The sequence below is a fragment of the Liolophura sinensis genome, chromosome 5 (genome assembly GCF_032854445.1).
Source record: "Liolophura sinensis isolate JHLJ2023 chromosome 5, CUHK_Ljap_v2, whole genome shotgun sequence".
NCBI classification, from domain to species: domain Eukaryota; kingdom Metazoa; phylum Mollusca; class Polyplacophora; order Chitonida; family Chitonidae; genus Liolophura; species Liolophura sinensis.
In genome coordinates this window covers 5,978,572-5,992,420 of record NC_088299.1, presented here as the reverse complement: position 1 = coordinate 5,992,420, position 13,849 = coordinate 5,978,572, and the positions used below count along the sequence as shown (strand labels likewise).

The 13,849-nt window shown below is 38.9% G+C and overlaps 1 protein-coding gene across 1 annotated transcript in view; it reads left to right on the top strand.

Annotated features, from left to right (window-relative positions):
• LOC135465987 (abnormal cell migration protein 13-like) overlaps positions 1-13,849 on the top strand; it is an 81,521-nt gene that overhangs the window by 26,440 nt on the left and 41,232 nt on the right. The window contains exon 3 of the mRNA XM_064743369.1: positions 4,780-4,868. Coding sequence (XP_064599439.1) covers positions 4,780-4,868 — 89 coding nt within the window. The remainder of the gene's footprint in view (positions 1-4,779; positions 4,869-13,849) is intronic.

The following is a 13,849-nucleotide window of genomic DNA, read 5'->3' as shown; positions in this document are numbered from 1 at the left end:
AGAATAATTAAAATAACTACATATCTACATAGGCTTTTGAAAAAGACATTTATTTTAGGATTCAAACAATGAAAGGTAAATTTTTAACAGATTTCTTCATATTTTGGTCTATTTGATGTTTAGAAAAGTTCTTTTGAATGCCATTAAGAGACGTTGTATGGAACTTTCACTTTTGACAATGTGGGTTACCAAGTGCAAGTAATTGTCAGTGAGATGGGCGCTTTGCCTTCGTCACAGAAGAGTTCAGTCGAGGGAAATAACCCCACTTGTGTGTGATAATGGTGTATGTCCTGCATACTGAAGCAGATTGTTAGTGAAAGGTTTCCCCGCTAATGACACATGGAGACAATCTGATGACCATCATTTGACTATCTGGAGACTTGTACGTTTTCTCAGTCCTCTCCCCCAGCAGGATTATATTGATTCGCCGGCACTGTTTTACCGGCACACTGGTCAGTTTCACATCGGTCACTGTCGCTCAACAGTCTTATCTGCCATTAGACGGGACCAGAGTAAATGTTAACGCCGGTCAGTTAGTGGCCGAACATACACTTAGGCCACGGCAGAGGGAGATAGATGCAGCCCAGGTATAAATCCTGATTGATTACAATTAGCGTACATGTGCATGTTTTGTTAGATGGATGGCCAGCTATTTTGGCCAGTACATGATATAGACTTGACTAAGCTAGTTACAGGCTGCAAAGGCCGTTCGACAAGGCTTTAAGCATGTGGCTAGCAACATGTAGCAAATAGAGAACCTCATGGGACTCCCAGCCTACAGCACTGATTTATTGCACACGCCTGTTAGAGCCTGTAATATGGTGAAAAATAAATCAACGAGCGACGAAATGAAGATCCTAAGAGGTCACATTGAAATCTTGGGGACTAGCGTCACAATTTAGGAGACTCCATTAGATTACAGTGACCTTGCACAAAATTGCGAGTCTGCAGGGGAGCAGGGGAAAAAAATAATAACAATGTTGAGGTGCAAATGTGGATGTGTTTTCTGGGAAAATGTTTATTCAGATGATTGACACCTGATAGCCATCAGTATGATTCATGTCTGATACTAACACCATGGGAGATGGCCTAAAGATGGAACGCTCTGGGGACTTTAGCAAATTATTTGAGGAACATAAATTTTTTCAAGGCAAGACATTTCTGTTGGTGATGAAATATGGAAGGTAATTACCGGGTAATAAGTTGTCATCAAATTTATACCATATTTCTCACCAAACTCCATAAAATATTCGGGTACGTTTCATATTACTCCAAAGAAACACGATGTCATCGTTTTGTATGGGGCTTAGGGCGAATAATAAAGGGGTGTTTGTCATTGCTAGTGGGAAGTAGTGCATTGTAGTTTTAGCAAAGTTTACTTTCATAAGAGAGTGCATGGTGTTTGATTTATTTATTTATTTGATTGGTGTTTTACACCGTACTCAAGAATATTTCACTATACGACAGCGGCCAGCATTATGGTGGGTGGAAACCGGGCACAGCCCGGGGGAACCCACGACCATCCGCAGGTTGCCCGGCAGACCTTCCCACGTACGACCGGAGAGCAAGCCAGCATGAGCTGGACTTGAACTCACAGCGACCGCATTGGTGAGATTACTCCTGGGTCATTACGCTGCTCTAGTGCGCTAACCAACTGAGCTGCGGAGGCCCCACATGGTATTTGAAGATTTCTGAATCAATTTAAAGGAAATATAGCATTGGCTACTTCACTGTGATGCCTTTAAAACCCAGTTCATGTGCTATAAACTTTGCAGTCTTCTTAGTTCCCTTGTGGTGCGAGTATTATCTCTGATCGGGTATAGGATATCATGTCTGGTGTCTTTGGCATGGTGATCCAGTGAGGCAGCACCATCAGTTATTATTAGAAGCCTTGCTACAATGAGAAGCTGCTGTGAGGAAATAGTTATGAAAACTACTTCAAGCACTTAATGTACAGATATTATCCATTATCATCTGTGAGCAGGATCAACTCAGTAATTATTAAGTTAAAGATTTGTAAATATGTTTCCAGCATAACTTTTTCCACTAGTCCACTAGTACTCCATACACGGTAGCTCCCTTCTTGTGGTGCCCTGGATGGGTTGACTTAGTACATACAGTTGTATACGAGCAAGAGGGAACGGCCCACTAGAAGGTTCCAGAAGCGGAACCCAAGGGAAGTAACTGTTGCATGTGTATGGCGACAGAGTGATGGATGGTCTGATGTCAGGGAAGTTCAGAATTAATCGTTGTTATTCGGTTTTGCTGATCTCTCTTGCTCATTGTCGTAGAATTGATATGGACTAGGGCATAGTGTTTGTTATTAAAAGGCAACAATGTGTCCAGGAGGCAACACGCTCTGTGGGTTCAGATGTCACCCTCATTTCATTGCACTTTGATCTTATATACCACTAGTTTTTGCGTAATTCATAATAAATTTAATAACGTGAAAGGGTCCATCGGCTTCTGTTTTTACTGGCGCCCTAATTAATTGTAGGAAAAGAGTCTGCAATTACAATATGAACATTACCCGTCATTTTTTTTTTTTGCTGCCTAAATCTTGCCAAATTAAATGTGGTTTTTCTTGTCGGAGGGAAGTGAGTTGAGATTGATAATCGCAGATGTGACTTTGTTGTCAGTCAAACGGGAAATGTCCGTATAGTGATTCATCAAATATTTCAGGCATATATTTTTTGGTACAGATAATTGCCAGGGATTGATTTGGATAGAAAAAATGGTGAACTGGTTTAAGCAGCTGCCAAAAACTCAGTAAGAAAATGGAAGTCGAATGTAATGAACAATTTTTCTTAACAATACTTCAGTAACTTACACTTCATACCTGTACATTCTTTGTTACAACACATAGGTGATTCAATATAGTGTGCTCACACAACAGTATATTTACTTTTATAAGCGTTTTAATAAAGAAAATCTCAGGTTTTTATACCTTATTTCATCACGATTGGTTGTGTCATTTTCAATGGAAACTGGCCTCGATGGATCAGTTGGTAGAGCGTCTGCTTCTGGGGCGCTAGATCCATGGTCAATGCTGGGTTGGGTCACACCTAAGGACCTTTAAAGAGGAAGTTGTAGCCTCCTCGCTTGGCGTTCAGCATTAATAGGAAGTGCTGTGACTGGCTAACCTGTATTAGTGTATAGGCTCGGGTAGGGTGGCTTGCTTGCCTTTGGTAAGTCGTCTCAGTGACACAGCACTAGATAAAAGAGCGGTGGAAATCCATCCTGCAACAAGGAGACACATTACATACACTCTGAGGATACCTTCTTGGTCATAAGACTGAAAAATGGTTAAGTACAACGGTTAGACCCCAAGCACTCACTCACTGACTTTCAGTGGAAACTATGCTAAGAGGGGTTGCATTTTCCATCATCTCCCTGACAGAACAATAGCCATATTGGAGTCATGTTGGCATGGGCTGGTATAGCCACAGTACTCCAATATGGCTGCCAGAAGGAGGCCATGCAACCCCTCTGTTATACTGATGTTGCTTACTATTAAAAACATCAAGTATTATAACGTGCCCGTTTCTATAGTATATATGTCACAGGCTATCAGTGACTAACAAACATGATAAAATATACACCACTTATAACATGGCAGCAGATTTGTCCTTGAGCAACAGATTTGCCCTTGACCAACAAATTTGTAATGCAGGGTGAAGGGAAGGTAATTATAAGTGCATTTACTCTGTAAGTGGCAACAAGTATGTAATTATAAGTGCATTTACTCTGTAAGTGGCAACGTGAATCGTCCCGCCACAAGAATATACAGTATATGTACACATACCTAATGACTATGTGTTGTCATTTTGACTGAAAAATGGCAAAGTGTGTGTATAACAAGAAAAAAAAAGCAGGCCCTACATACATGTCTCTACATTATACTCAAATCAATCCCAAGCTGGCTCACATGAAATTAAGACATGGATCCTGTAGCTTGTTGCCTTTGTCTCATAGGCCAAGGACTGGACAATGCCTGCCCTGGTGTTACAGTAGGCATGTTGCATATTCTCATCAACTCATACTTTGAACGTGGTTGTTGGAGGGGTTGCGGAGTCACATGCGACTAAAGCCTTAAAACGCTAATTGTCTTTCAAGGGCATGATACAAGTGACATTGATGTACAAGATCTTCTTCTTTAATATGAAGTCCTACACAAAGTTTGCTGAGATGACTTTGGCTGTCAAATAACACACACTTTGAGCACACTCAGTCTGGTGATGAAACTTTGTGACATGTTAGACAGTTTGACACTTGCATGTATTTGGGTTGGTGGTTTGTCCCAAAGCACTCCAGCTCTTTCCACATACATTCTGAAAGTTCTGTTGAGTTTAGAAAGGTTCTTTGAGGTTTGCTTGGAACATGTGATGGTAATCTGCTGGAAAATTGTCAGTGAATTTTCCAGTCCCCAAAAGTGAAGTTTGAGGGCAAAATTTTAAGTCATTTGGGGTAAATAAACAATCTGCTGATGTTGCACCTTAAGGAAAGACCGCATTATGGAGGAATATTGTCTGATAATTTAAACTTTGTAAATGTTTGAAAAATTTTCTTAAAATCCTGTGAACAATTTATGCAATTTGAACAATAAACGTTGGTGTATAAGGCAATAAGTTCAGTTTTCTTTATAATATCTGAAAATGTTAATCCAAAAAATTGGTCAACTGAAAGTGTGTCCAAGTTAAAAAAGCTCTATTTGTCCCTGAGTACAGTGTTAAACCCCATTCAAAGAAATAAACTCTCGTGTGTTTGTATGCGTTTCAGAAAGAAGCAGGTGGTAATGGTGGGTTGTGTGGGAACAATCTGCCTCCAGCTATTAACTCCACAGGGGAATACCTCACAGTTCATTTTAGGTAAGTCACATTTACTGACCAGGATGTTGTGCGATTCTGTTACAGTGTCTTCACATGTGATGCATCAGTCTCAGCTTATACACCAGTTGAAATACAGAATCCGAATATTTATTTATTTGACTGGTGTTTTACGCTGTACTCAAGAATATTTCACTTATGCGACGGCTGCCAGCATTATGGTGGCTGGAAACCAGACAGTGACCGGGGAAAACCCACAACCATCTACAGGTTCCTGCAGACCTTCCAGAAACCGAATACAAAGAATTAATAGTGAGATAGAAAACAATTTATCTGGGGCCAATTTCACAAATACATTTTTGATTTAAGTCAGAATTTGAAATCTGATGTTAAAGTTTATGTTTAGGCTTTACAAGTGAAGATGTTGTCCACTTTATCAATGTTATCTTAAGATAAACCTATCGAAACTCGTCACTTCAAGTAACAAAAACTAAGCATCATAAAAGAGTTTTTAAGCTTGACTTACATCGAAAATGGGTTTGCGGAGTCTGTTCCCAGCACAGTGGGCTCATCATAAGTGGTGAGTAGAGAAATCGAGAGATGAACACTCCAAAGAAGTTTAATGGTGTTCTTACTGTTGAGATTTACCTCCTTGGTCTTTTGTACATGTAGGATTGGTTTTTCAGCAACCATAAACAAGACAGCTGTTTATTGTGTAAACAAGTAATTTCCAAGTACAGCTTGAAACTTGTTTGAAATAATTGTGGTAATAAGCAAATAAGTTTATACCACATATAATATGTGTATAGGTGTAGCTCTATAAATACTACATGTTTGCTCCTACCTCCACACAATTAAAAATTAGCAGATTATGTGAAAAACCAAACCCCTATTTGTTAAACTGTAGGGATTTATTAAAGCTGTTTTTGATCAGAATTTGTTTTATAACATTTTTCTATGTTTTCATCACAAAAATGTGTTTCTGGAATTAATCAAAACACAACCTTTAGACAGAGGGTCTTAAGAGTTGCTGATCGGCCCCTAGGGGGTAATTTGGTGGGCTCCGGGACCTGTCAGAGGCAGACTCCTTAGTGATGTGAGTACTACTCACCCAGGCAGATCAACCCACACCAGTCCTGGTACATGTACTACTTGGAAGTCACCAGCTGCCTAAGGGCAGATAAGACTGGTTTCTAATACAGTGATAATTTATTTCACTCAATGAGATGTTATAGTCCAGTTACTTGGGAGGCTGAAGGGGTGATGGGGGGGGGGGGAGGAAGGTAGGGTAGGAAGGGTGCTTTTCTCTTGTCAGTGGCAGATGCATGTATTAATACTACCTTCTAGCCCGACGGTTAACCTTTAGTAATTGTATAGTAATCTTGTTACTAAAAAAGGCAATTGGATGAAATAAATGTGAAAGAAAAAAAAAACAAGCTAAGCTGCTTGTCAATAGACATTTAAGAGGAAAATACAACATGGGTAGAGGTCTAGATTAAGATGGACTGTGAGTTTGCCTGCTGCGGTGCTTTGATGAATGGAAGACAAGTTGCTGTTGACAGTCAGCAGTTGGCGATTCCTGACCCTACATCACCCTCAACTATAGCCAGTCTATATAATTTACGATTGGCAATAAAAGCTCTACCTCTTTATCACTGTTGAACACAAGTTGGAAGGTTAAGTATTTGCAGGGCTATTTAAGCCAATTTCTCTTTCCTTTTCTTCAGGCTTGACTGATGTATGATTATACTCTTCTCTTTCATGGACAATAGGCCTGTCCAGAACATCAGGTTGAGGTTTTTGTTTTGTTTTTCTGGGTTTTTTTTTTTTTTTTTTTTTGGCCTGGCTTGTTAGGAACCTCTTCTGACAGATAGTATTTGTCAGCTCCAAAGTAAACATGGCTTACCACATGCTGGGTCCTGCCCAATAAAACTGTCCAGAGCCATGATTTACTGACCCCCTCTGCCTTCTTACTGCCATCTAATTGCTGTGTTAGCCAATGATTACTTTACCACCTCTCTGACAGCTTGGCCACACAAATTAGGGTCTGTCAAGTGATGTTGTATATATATTTGCACTTGGAAAGTGTAAAAATACCAATCTAGCTTCAATTCCCCCTGAATTACAATTTACATAGTATCATTCATAATTGTGACCATGCATTGTGTTCACCGTTCTTGTTGTTGTTGTTGTTTTTTTTTTAAATAAAAACTGCTATGGGATAAAACTGAGTAAAACAGCAGAGATATGCCCGAGTGTTGGTGGTTTTATACACTGTGAACTCGGTTTTCTATCGCCATAAAGCTAATACATTTAAACATCAATTGACTACTTCTGGACTGCATAATGCCATTTATATTTGGAAGTGGGGAGTGAGTTCAAGTCCAGCTTATGCTGGCTTCCTGTCCGGCTGTATGTGGGAAGGTCTGGCAGTAATCTGCGAATGGTCGTTGGTTTCCTCCTACCATAAAGCTGGCCGCCGTTGTGTAAGTGAAATATTCTTGAGTACGGAGTAAAACACCAATCAAATGAAATCAAATGGAAGTGGGGAGAGGGGTGAATAATTAACATCTGAGACAGAAATTTGTTATTTTGTGAAAAAGTTCTTTGCAGTTTTTACTAAGATGAGTGACTAGTGGTAATAAATATGTGCGGCTAGACGTTGCAGCAGATCACCATTTTAGGATAGAGGCGAATTAAACAGCAGTGGCAGTTAAATGACAGGATGTACTGGGGAAAGCATTAGATTATTACTTCCGTTCAAGGCCAGTAAACATCTGGGAATAATTGGCCTTCTTACTGCTCAGGGACAGGGACAATAGTATACCCCAGCCCCAATGTAACTGTGGAAAGCAATTATCTGCAGGGAGAAAACAATTGTCAGAGGTTCCCCTGGGGAGTCTGGGTGCAAGCTTTCCCCAGGAGGGCCCCAGGATTAGTGCTGCCACCATGATCATGACACTTGTAGAGAGCAATGGGAAGATTTTCATCATATGGATTTAGCGGTAATTGTTTGCAGATTGGCCCATAGTATGTTATGCGTTTGTTTGATGGCCCTTATAAGTTTAAGGGCCCATTTTTAACGCTGACGTCCACATATATACATACTCGCATGTAGGAAGGGTTTAGTGATTTTTCTGCATTTATGTAACTTTTTACAGACCAGAAATACATGTTTTGAATAAGTTTATTGCTTACTTGATCCTGAAAGTCATGTTGATCTTAGTAAGGTATTTTGAGGTTTGTTTTGAAAGTAGCATGATAATCATAGAGGGGAAATATTAGTTTTATCCCAAGAAGGAATATATTGTGACATTTATTTGCCTTTAAAAATGATTTTTTTTTTGTTGGTGGCGGGGGGGGGGGGGGGGGGCAATTTTGGATGATTTACCACATTTGTCTTTAAAAATGCACTGTGTTGGGCAAAATTTAGGTTTTTTATGGTATTAGATTTTAGCAGCTCAAAAACACATCTTCACTTTGTGGGTTGCAACTTCATTCTTCTGTATATAATCAGTCTACATGCATGTGCATCAGTAATCTTGGGACAGCAATTAAATTACTGGGGGTTGTAACATTCAGGTTAAGCCTTTCATGCCAGAAGATTCATGGACGTATTAATGTGCACATGAACAGCAATTAGCAGTTGAAATTTGTATAAAAATCATTTTGTTCTGCATGAATTGGTATATAATGGCCATAAAATGAAAGTTAAGCCTGTACGTGCATGTGTAAATGGAAGAAGCAATCAACTTTATGTGTTCGTAGACATGCATATTTAATTACATTTCAGCCCTCGTTTTCACACTTAAAATATTTGATGTTAATGTTTTAAGTTCTTCTCGATGCAACAAATCATTTAAATTTGCATAACTCCTCGGTTGACTTTATCAAATTTTGGAATAATTCCACAACAAAGACGTTCCTGATTGTTTAAATGAAACCAGCGGAAATCACAAAATGAACAGCCAGCAGGACAATGAAAACTAGGCAGATAAAGGGTTTCAGGAAGGATTGAGGCAATTTCTGGGCCATTTTGAAAAATTACATCAGGTCAAACTGCGCTGTGACACGGATTTAACCAGCACCTGTGTTTGATTAAAGCTCACTTCATGGCTAACTCTGCGGTGAGGTGTTTTGCCAACAAGCCAAAGGGACGTAATTAATCCAAACTTAGGCGGCCATCATTCGACTTTGAAGATTCTGCAATTGGCCGCTCTGCAGATTTCATTGAAATCAAGAGGATTTTGGCCTGAGGCAAAAATTTGGTAAATTTTTTTCCCCTCACTTTTTTCAATTTCCCATCTTGGCGGCTGCTATTTGCAAAATACATTACACGCTGGTTTTGTGTCGTACGGTCTTGTGAGGATCCTAACATTTAAACTTTGCCCCGCAGTGTAATATCTTGATGAGCAGTCCTAATTGGCTATCACAGCTGGCTGTTCATTTGTCCTGAATCGCATCTGCCTTTGTTTGTCCCCATCAGCCACTTCCCCCCTACCCCCACACATTCTCACCCTTCGGCTGATATAAATCCTTCTTTAAGCCTTGGTGTCAGGGCAAAATGTCGTATTTAAAAACCCGTCATAAATTTGAGATTTCTAAAAAAGTAATTCACATTATTATTTACAGTTGCCCCTGCTCCCATTGCTTGTGATCCATTGATAAAAATAAGCGATTAACAACAGTCATATGGCCATTTACAAGGTCACTATGACAGTATGGTGTACAAATCTGTATACACATAACACGTGGGAAAGGTCTGCAGTATCTTGACAAAAGTTGGTGGTTTACACTGGGCATTGCGGTTTTCCTGCACCCATAGTAAACAAATAAGCAAAAAAATTAAGAATAAGGCATTATTATTAAATTAATAAATCAATCATTTCTCTTCACAGCCCTCTTTAACTGAACTATTTTATGCTGATTGAAATGTGTTTGAATGATTATCAACCTTAGGGTGATAAGAGTCACAGAGTAGCTACTTCAGCATTCTAGCATTTTGAGACATTCTAGGCCAGTGACATTGAATATATTGCGATTAACATCACTGTGTGCTTTTTGCCCAATTCTCCTTAAGCCATAGTGCTAGGAAGTATGCAATTTGCTAATTTGCTACTGTTTAAAAAAAAAGCAACACATTTTTACAACCCATACCTTAAATGAAAGAGTTATACAAGCTGTGTGGAATTCTATTTTTTTTTTTTTTAGATTTTTTGTAAGAGTTTGTGCAAGAGAGAAAAACAGTTTTAAACATTTTCATTTTCTACAAAATGTGCCGATTCGAAAGTGCCGCCATATTTTTGGTTTGTCGAGTGAAAAGCCCCCTTCCTTCCTCATGAATATTCATTGTGATGTCACTGTACTTTAGGTTTAGTCCTTTCAAGTTATTTTATTTAACCTTAAGTATAGCTCTTTCATTTAAGGTGTAGGTTGTATATATGTGTTCTTTTCTCTTAGGCTTTTATATGAACAGTTAGAATAAATCCCTGCCTGAGTTAACAGGATAATGTATGCCACTGGTTATGTGTGACCATTTGCCAACTATCATACTGTCAGGACTGCTTTGGTTTGATATTGACTACGATCCTCATTTGCTGGTCTACGTCGGGTGACTTATGCACCAATGTTCCTGTAGAATAAGCAGACACCTACATGTACTCTTGCCACACACATGCTACAGAAAGCTGCTAATTGTTCCAGAGTGTTATCAGCTTATGCTAGGATTACCACAAGTTGCACTGCCATCTAATCTAATTCCACTTGCTGACACTCTAATTGGCCACTTAAAAGTCAGCCCGTATCCTGGGTCCTCAGACTCCGTTATCATGTGACAGACTGTGGCATATTACCATATAGCTTGGCAGATATATACAATTGTAGGAATGCTGTCACCCACGTGCACAGATACTAAACATATGTTTAATTGATTTTGAATGTTAATGCTTATATTGAAAGCGAGATGCAGTACCACATATGACTTCAATTTTCATGCCAAAATGTTGTGTGGCATGTCTGTGACATTTGATATAATATTGCATAACTTTGATGATATCTTAATGACATTTCGTCTATAAAAATGAGGTGTCAGAGGAAACTGCTTGTGAACAAATGTGCACAGTTTTATCCATCATTGTTGTTATGCCTGGGTACATCTCTGAGTGGATTTTTTTTCTCGAAGTCCAGAAGTTTTAGTGAGGTTGTCAGTGTTGAAAACAGAAAATGCATACATGAAAAATGTGTGATTTGCTGCATGTGATCCCTTAAAGAAAAGAAACACAACAAAGGAATGTAATAGTTATAATAGACGCACATATACTTTATTTCTGAGAGAGCATGTGGTAAGCCTTTAAGTGCTTAGCTCTTGGAAAAAGGGTCTTCTTAGTCTTAAAATGTCTTTAATGTTCTGAAGAGATTTTTATTTTCTGATATCGTTTTCTGTATAAGAAAAAGACAAATTGGATGGAATTCTTACAGAAGGAAATGATGCTCTTTTTGTTCAACACCAAAGAAAAATGAGCAGAATTGAGAATATCATGAACATGGAGTTTGAGCTAATATCGCACGCAACTCTATAATGTATTGGCCTTTGTTGATTGACATTTCCCTGGCAAGCAATCCCTGATGCTATGCAGCGAACATTGCAAGTTATATTTATTCCACATGAAATTTCACGAAAATCTCAGTAGCTGATGTCTGCTGGAGCTCTTCCGTGCTGCCCGGGCATTAAGAATGGCCCTGATTCGATCAGTCAGTCATGGTCTCAATGGGGCAAGATAATCGAAATCATTTGTGGTACAGCTGAATACCATTACATCTGGATTGTAAATATTGCCTGGAATTTTCACTCTTCACAGTGGTGTGTATGGCAGGACTTTCCTGAATGAGCTTACCCCGTACCCACGTGCGCTTCCTGTCTGCTGGAAGCCTGGAAGTGTCAGTCCTTGTATGTCAGGTTCATAGGCAGATATCTCAAGGCTCTGGAATTTGTGATGCCAGACAGTCCACACTTGGAGGAAACCCTAAACATAGTCTTACCATGACAATAATGAATCCCGAAAGGCTGTGACTGAGAGAGTGTGAAGTGAACGAAAACTTTCATGGGTATTATCAGATTGATTTAAGTTGGGGTTCCACTGGTCATTAAAATCCTTGAAAGTGGTATTTCAAGAACTTAAACAAGGAAAGTCCATAAAAAGAGTTTCTTTTACATTGGGACCTTTAAAGTACATAATTTTTTCAATGTTAAATATCAGATTGCACTCTGTTCAAAATTGACCAATGAATGTAAGGCACCAATATGAAGTATTGTTGGGATTGAACCCTCACTGGTTGATGTTACATTTGACCAGACTACTTTTTTAAGTGTCTTCTTCCAATTATTGCATGTACTAGAACCAAAATAAAATTATTTCCATTCAGTGTTAAACATGCAATATTATTGTTGTTGAAGGGAAGGTCTGTTCCACCCACTAACTTAGTTGATTCAGTCAAAAGATGAAAGTAAAATGCAATAATAAAATTTGATTTTTTGTAAAACACCCTTATACTTTTAAGCCTGACCATCAGCAGTGGTCAAAATTTCAAGGCACAGTACATGTACATGTGGCCATATACAGTGGCATCAGTGTAAAATTTTGCTATCAGGTTTACATGATCACGAGAACTCAAAGGGTTTCACAAACATGCGAGTTCAGAATTTGGATCAAGGCTAATTTTTATCACAGGATGTAATCTCCTCCCGCTGTTATATGAACCAGTATGGCTGATGATGGCATTTTTTGATATCTGCCAAACAGTTGCCTCCTGAATGCGTACATTTCAGCCAGGGGTGTTAGGAACACGAGGAAATGTCATAAGATTGGATCAGAGGCCCTTGTGCTCAGCAGTTTGACTGGCCTGACATTTAACCCACCACGAGGGATGCTGTTTATGAATGAGGTGCGGCTGCAACAAATATACAGCTTCTTGGCATTTTCTTTGGTTGGAAAACAACAAAGTGTCTAAAGATTAGGATCCTAGTGTAATCAGACTGTCTGCGTATGTCTTATGTCTATATACGTGTTTGTATATAGTCCGGATTCTAAAGGAATTGATAGGGATTCTTAACAACAAATCTAGACTTACCGTTTTTTGATGAAACATTTTTTTCCTTTGAAGTATTGATAGGAATCTTGTAATTTCGCTGGAAATCTTCTATCTTCAATATGGAAAAAGAAGTTTTTATCATGATTCTAATCGACTTCTAATTTTGTCTTGCATTGCGTGTGAGTCTGCATGTACCTCGAACAATTGAAGCTGGAAAGATCTTCAATTAAAATCGTCATCAAATTATGAAAAGAATAGTACAACATTTCAATAAAGCTTAACAACATGTGCATGTATATCCCATAATTCTTTCATGTTTCTTTTATGTACTAATTATTGATTGATGTTTAAGCAAGTTAGAGATACAGTTCCTATATGCTTTAAGATTTGTGGATTTATTCTTTTCACCTAAAAAATTGGTATGTAAAATTGCACGTTCAGAAGCACATAAAAGCTTTAAAATGATACATTTGATGCCAACACTTAAGTTTATCTGACAAGAAATTAATCAGACATGTACTTCACAAAAAACTCTTTAAGTGTCTCTATAAGGTCTCTATATAAACTGGGAAGGTCTACCAGCAACCTGCGGATGGTTGTGGGTTTTCGCTGGGCTCTGCACGGTTTCCTCCCACCATAATGGTGGTCAAATATTCTTGAGTAAGGTATAAAAGCACCAGTCAAATAAATAAATAAATCTGTAAGGTGGAATCAGAATGAACAAAATCTGTGGCTTGAAAACTGCTTAACTTGAGTTGAAATACAGTAATTCCGCATTCATTAAGGGAGGGGCCACTGTGGCTCAGTTGGTTAGCGTGGAATGGCCCAGGAGCCTCTCACCAATGCAGTTGCTGTGAGTTCAAGCCCAGCTCATTCTGGCTTCCTCTCTCTTTGCATGGTTTACACCCACCATAATGTTGACCTACATCGCATAA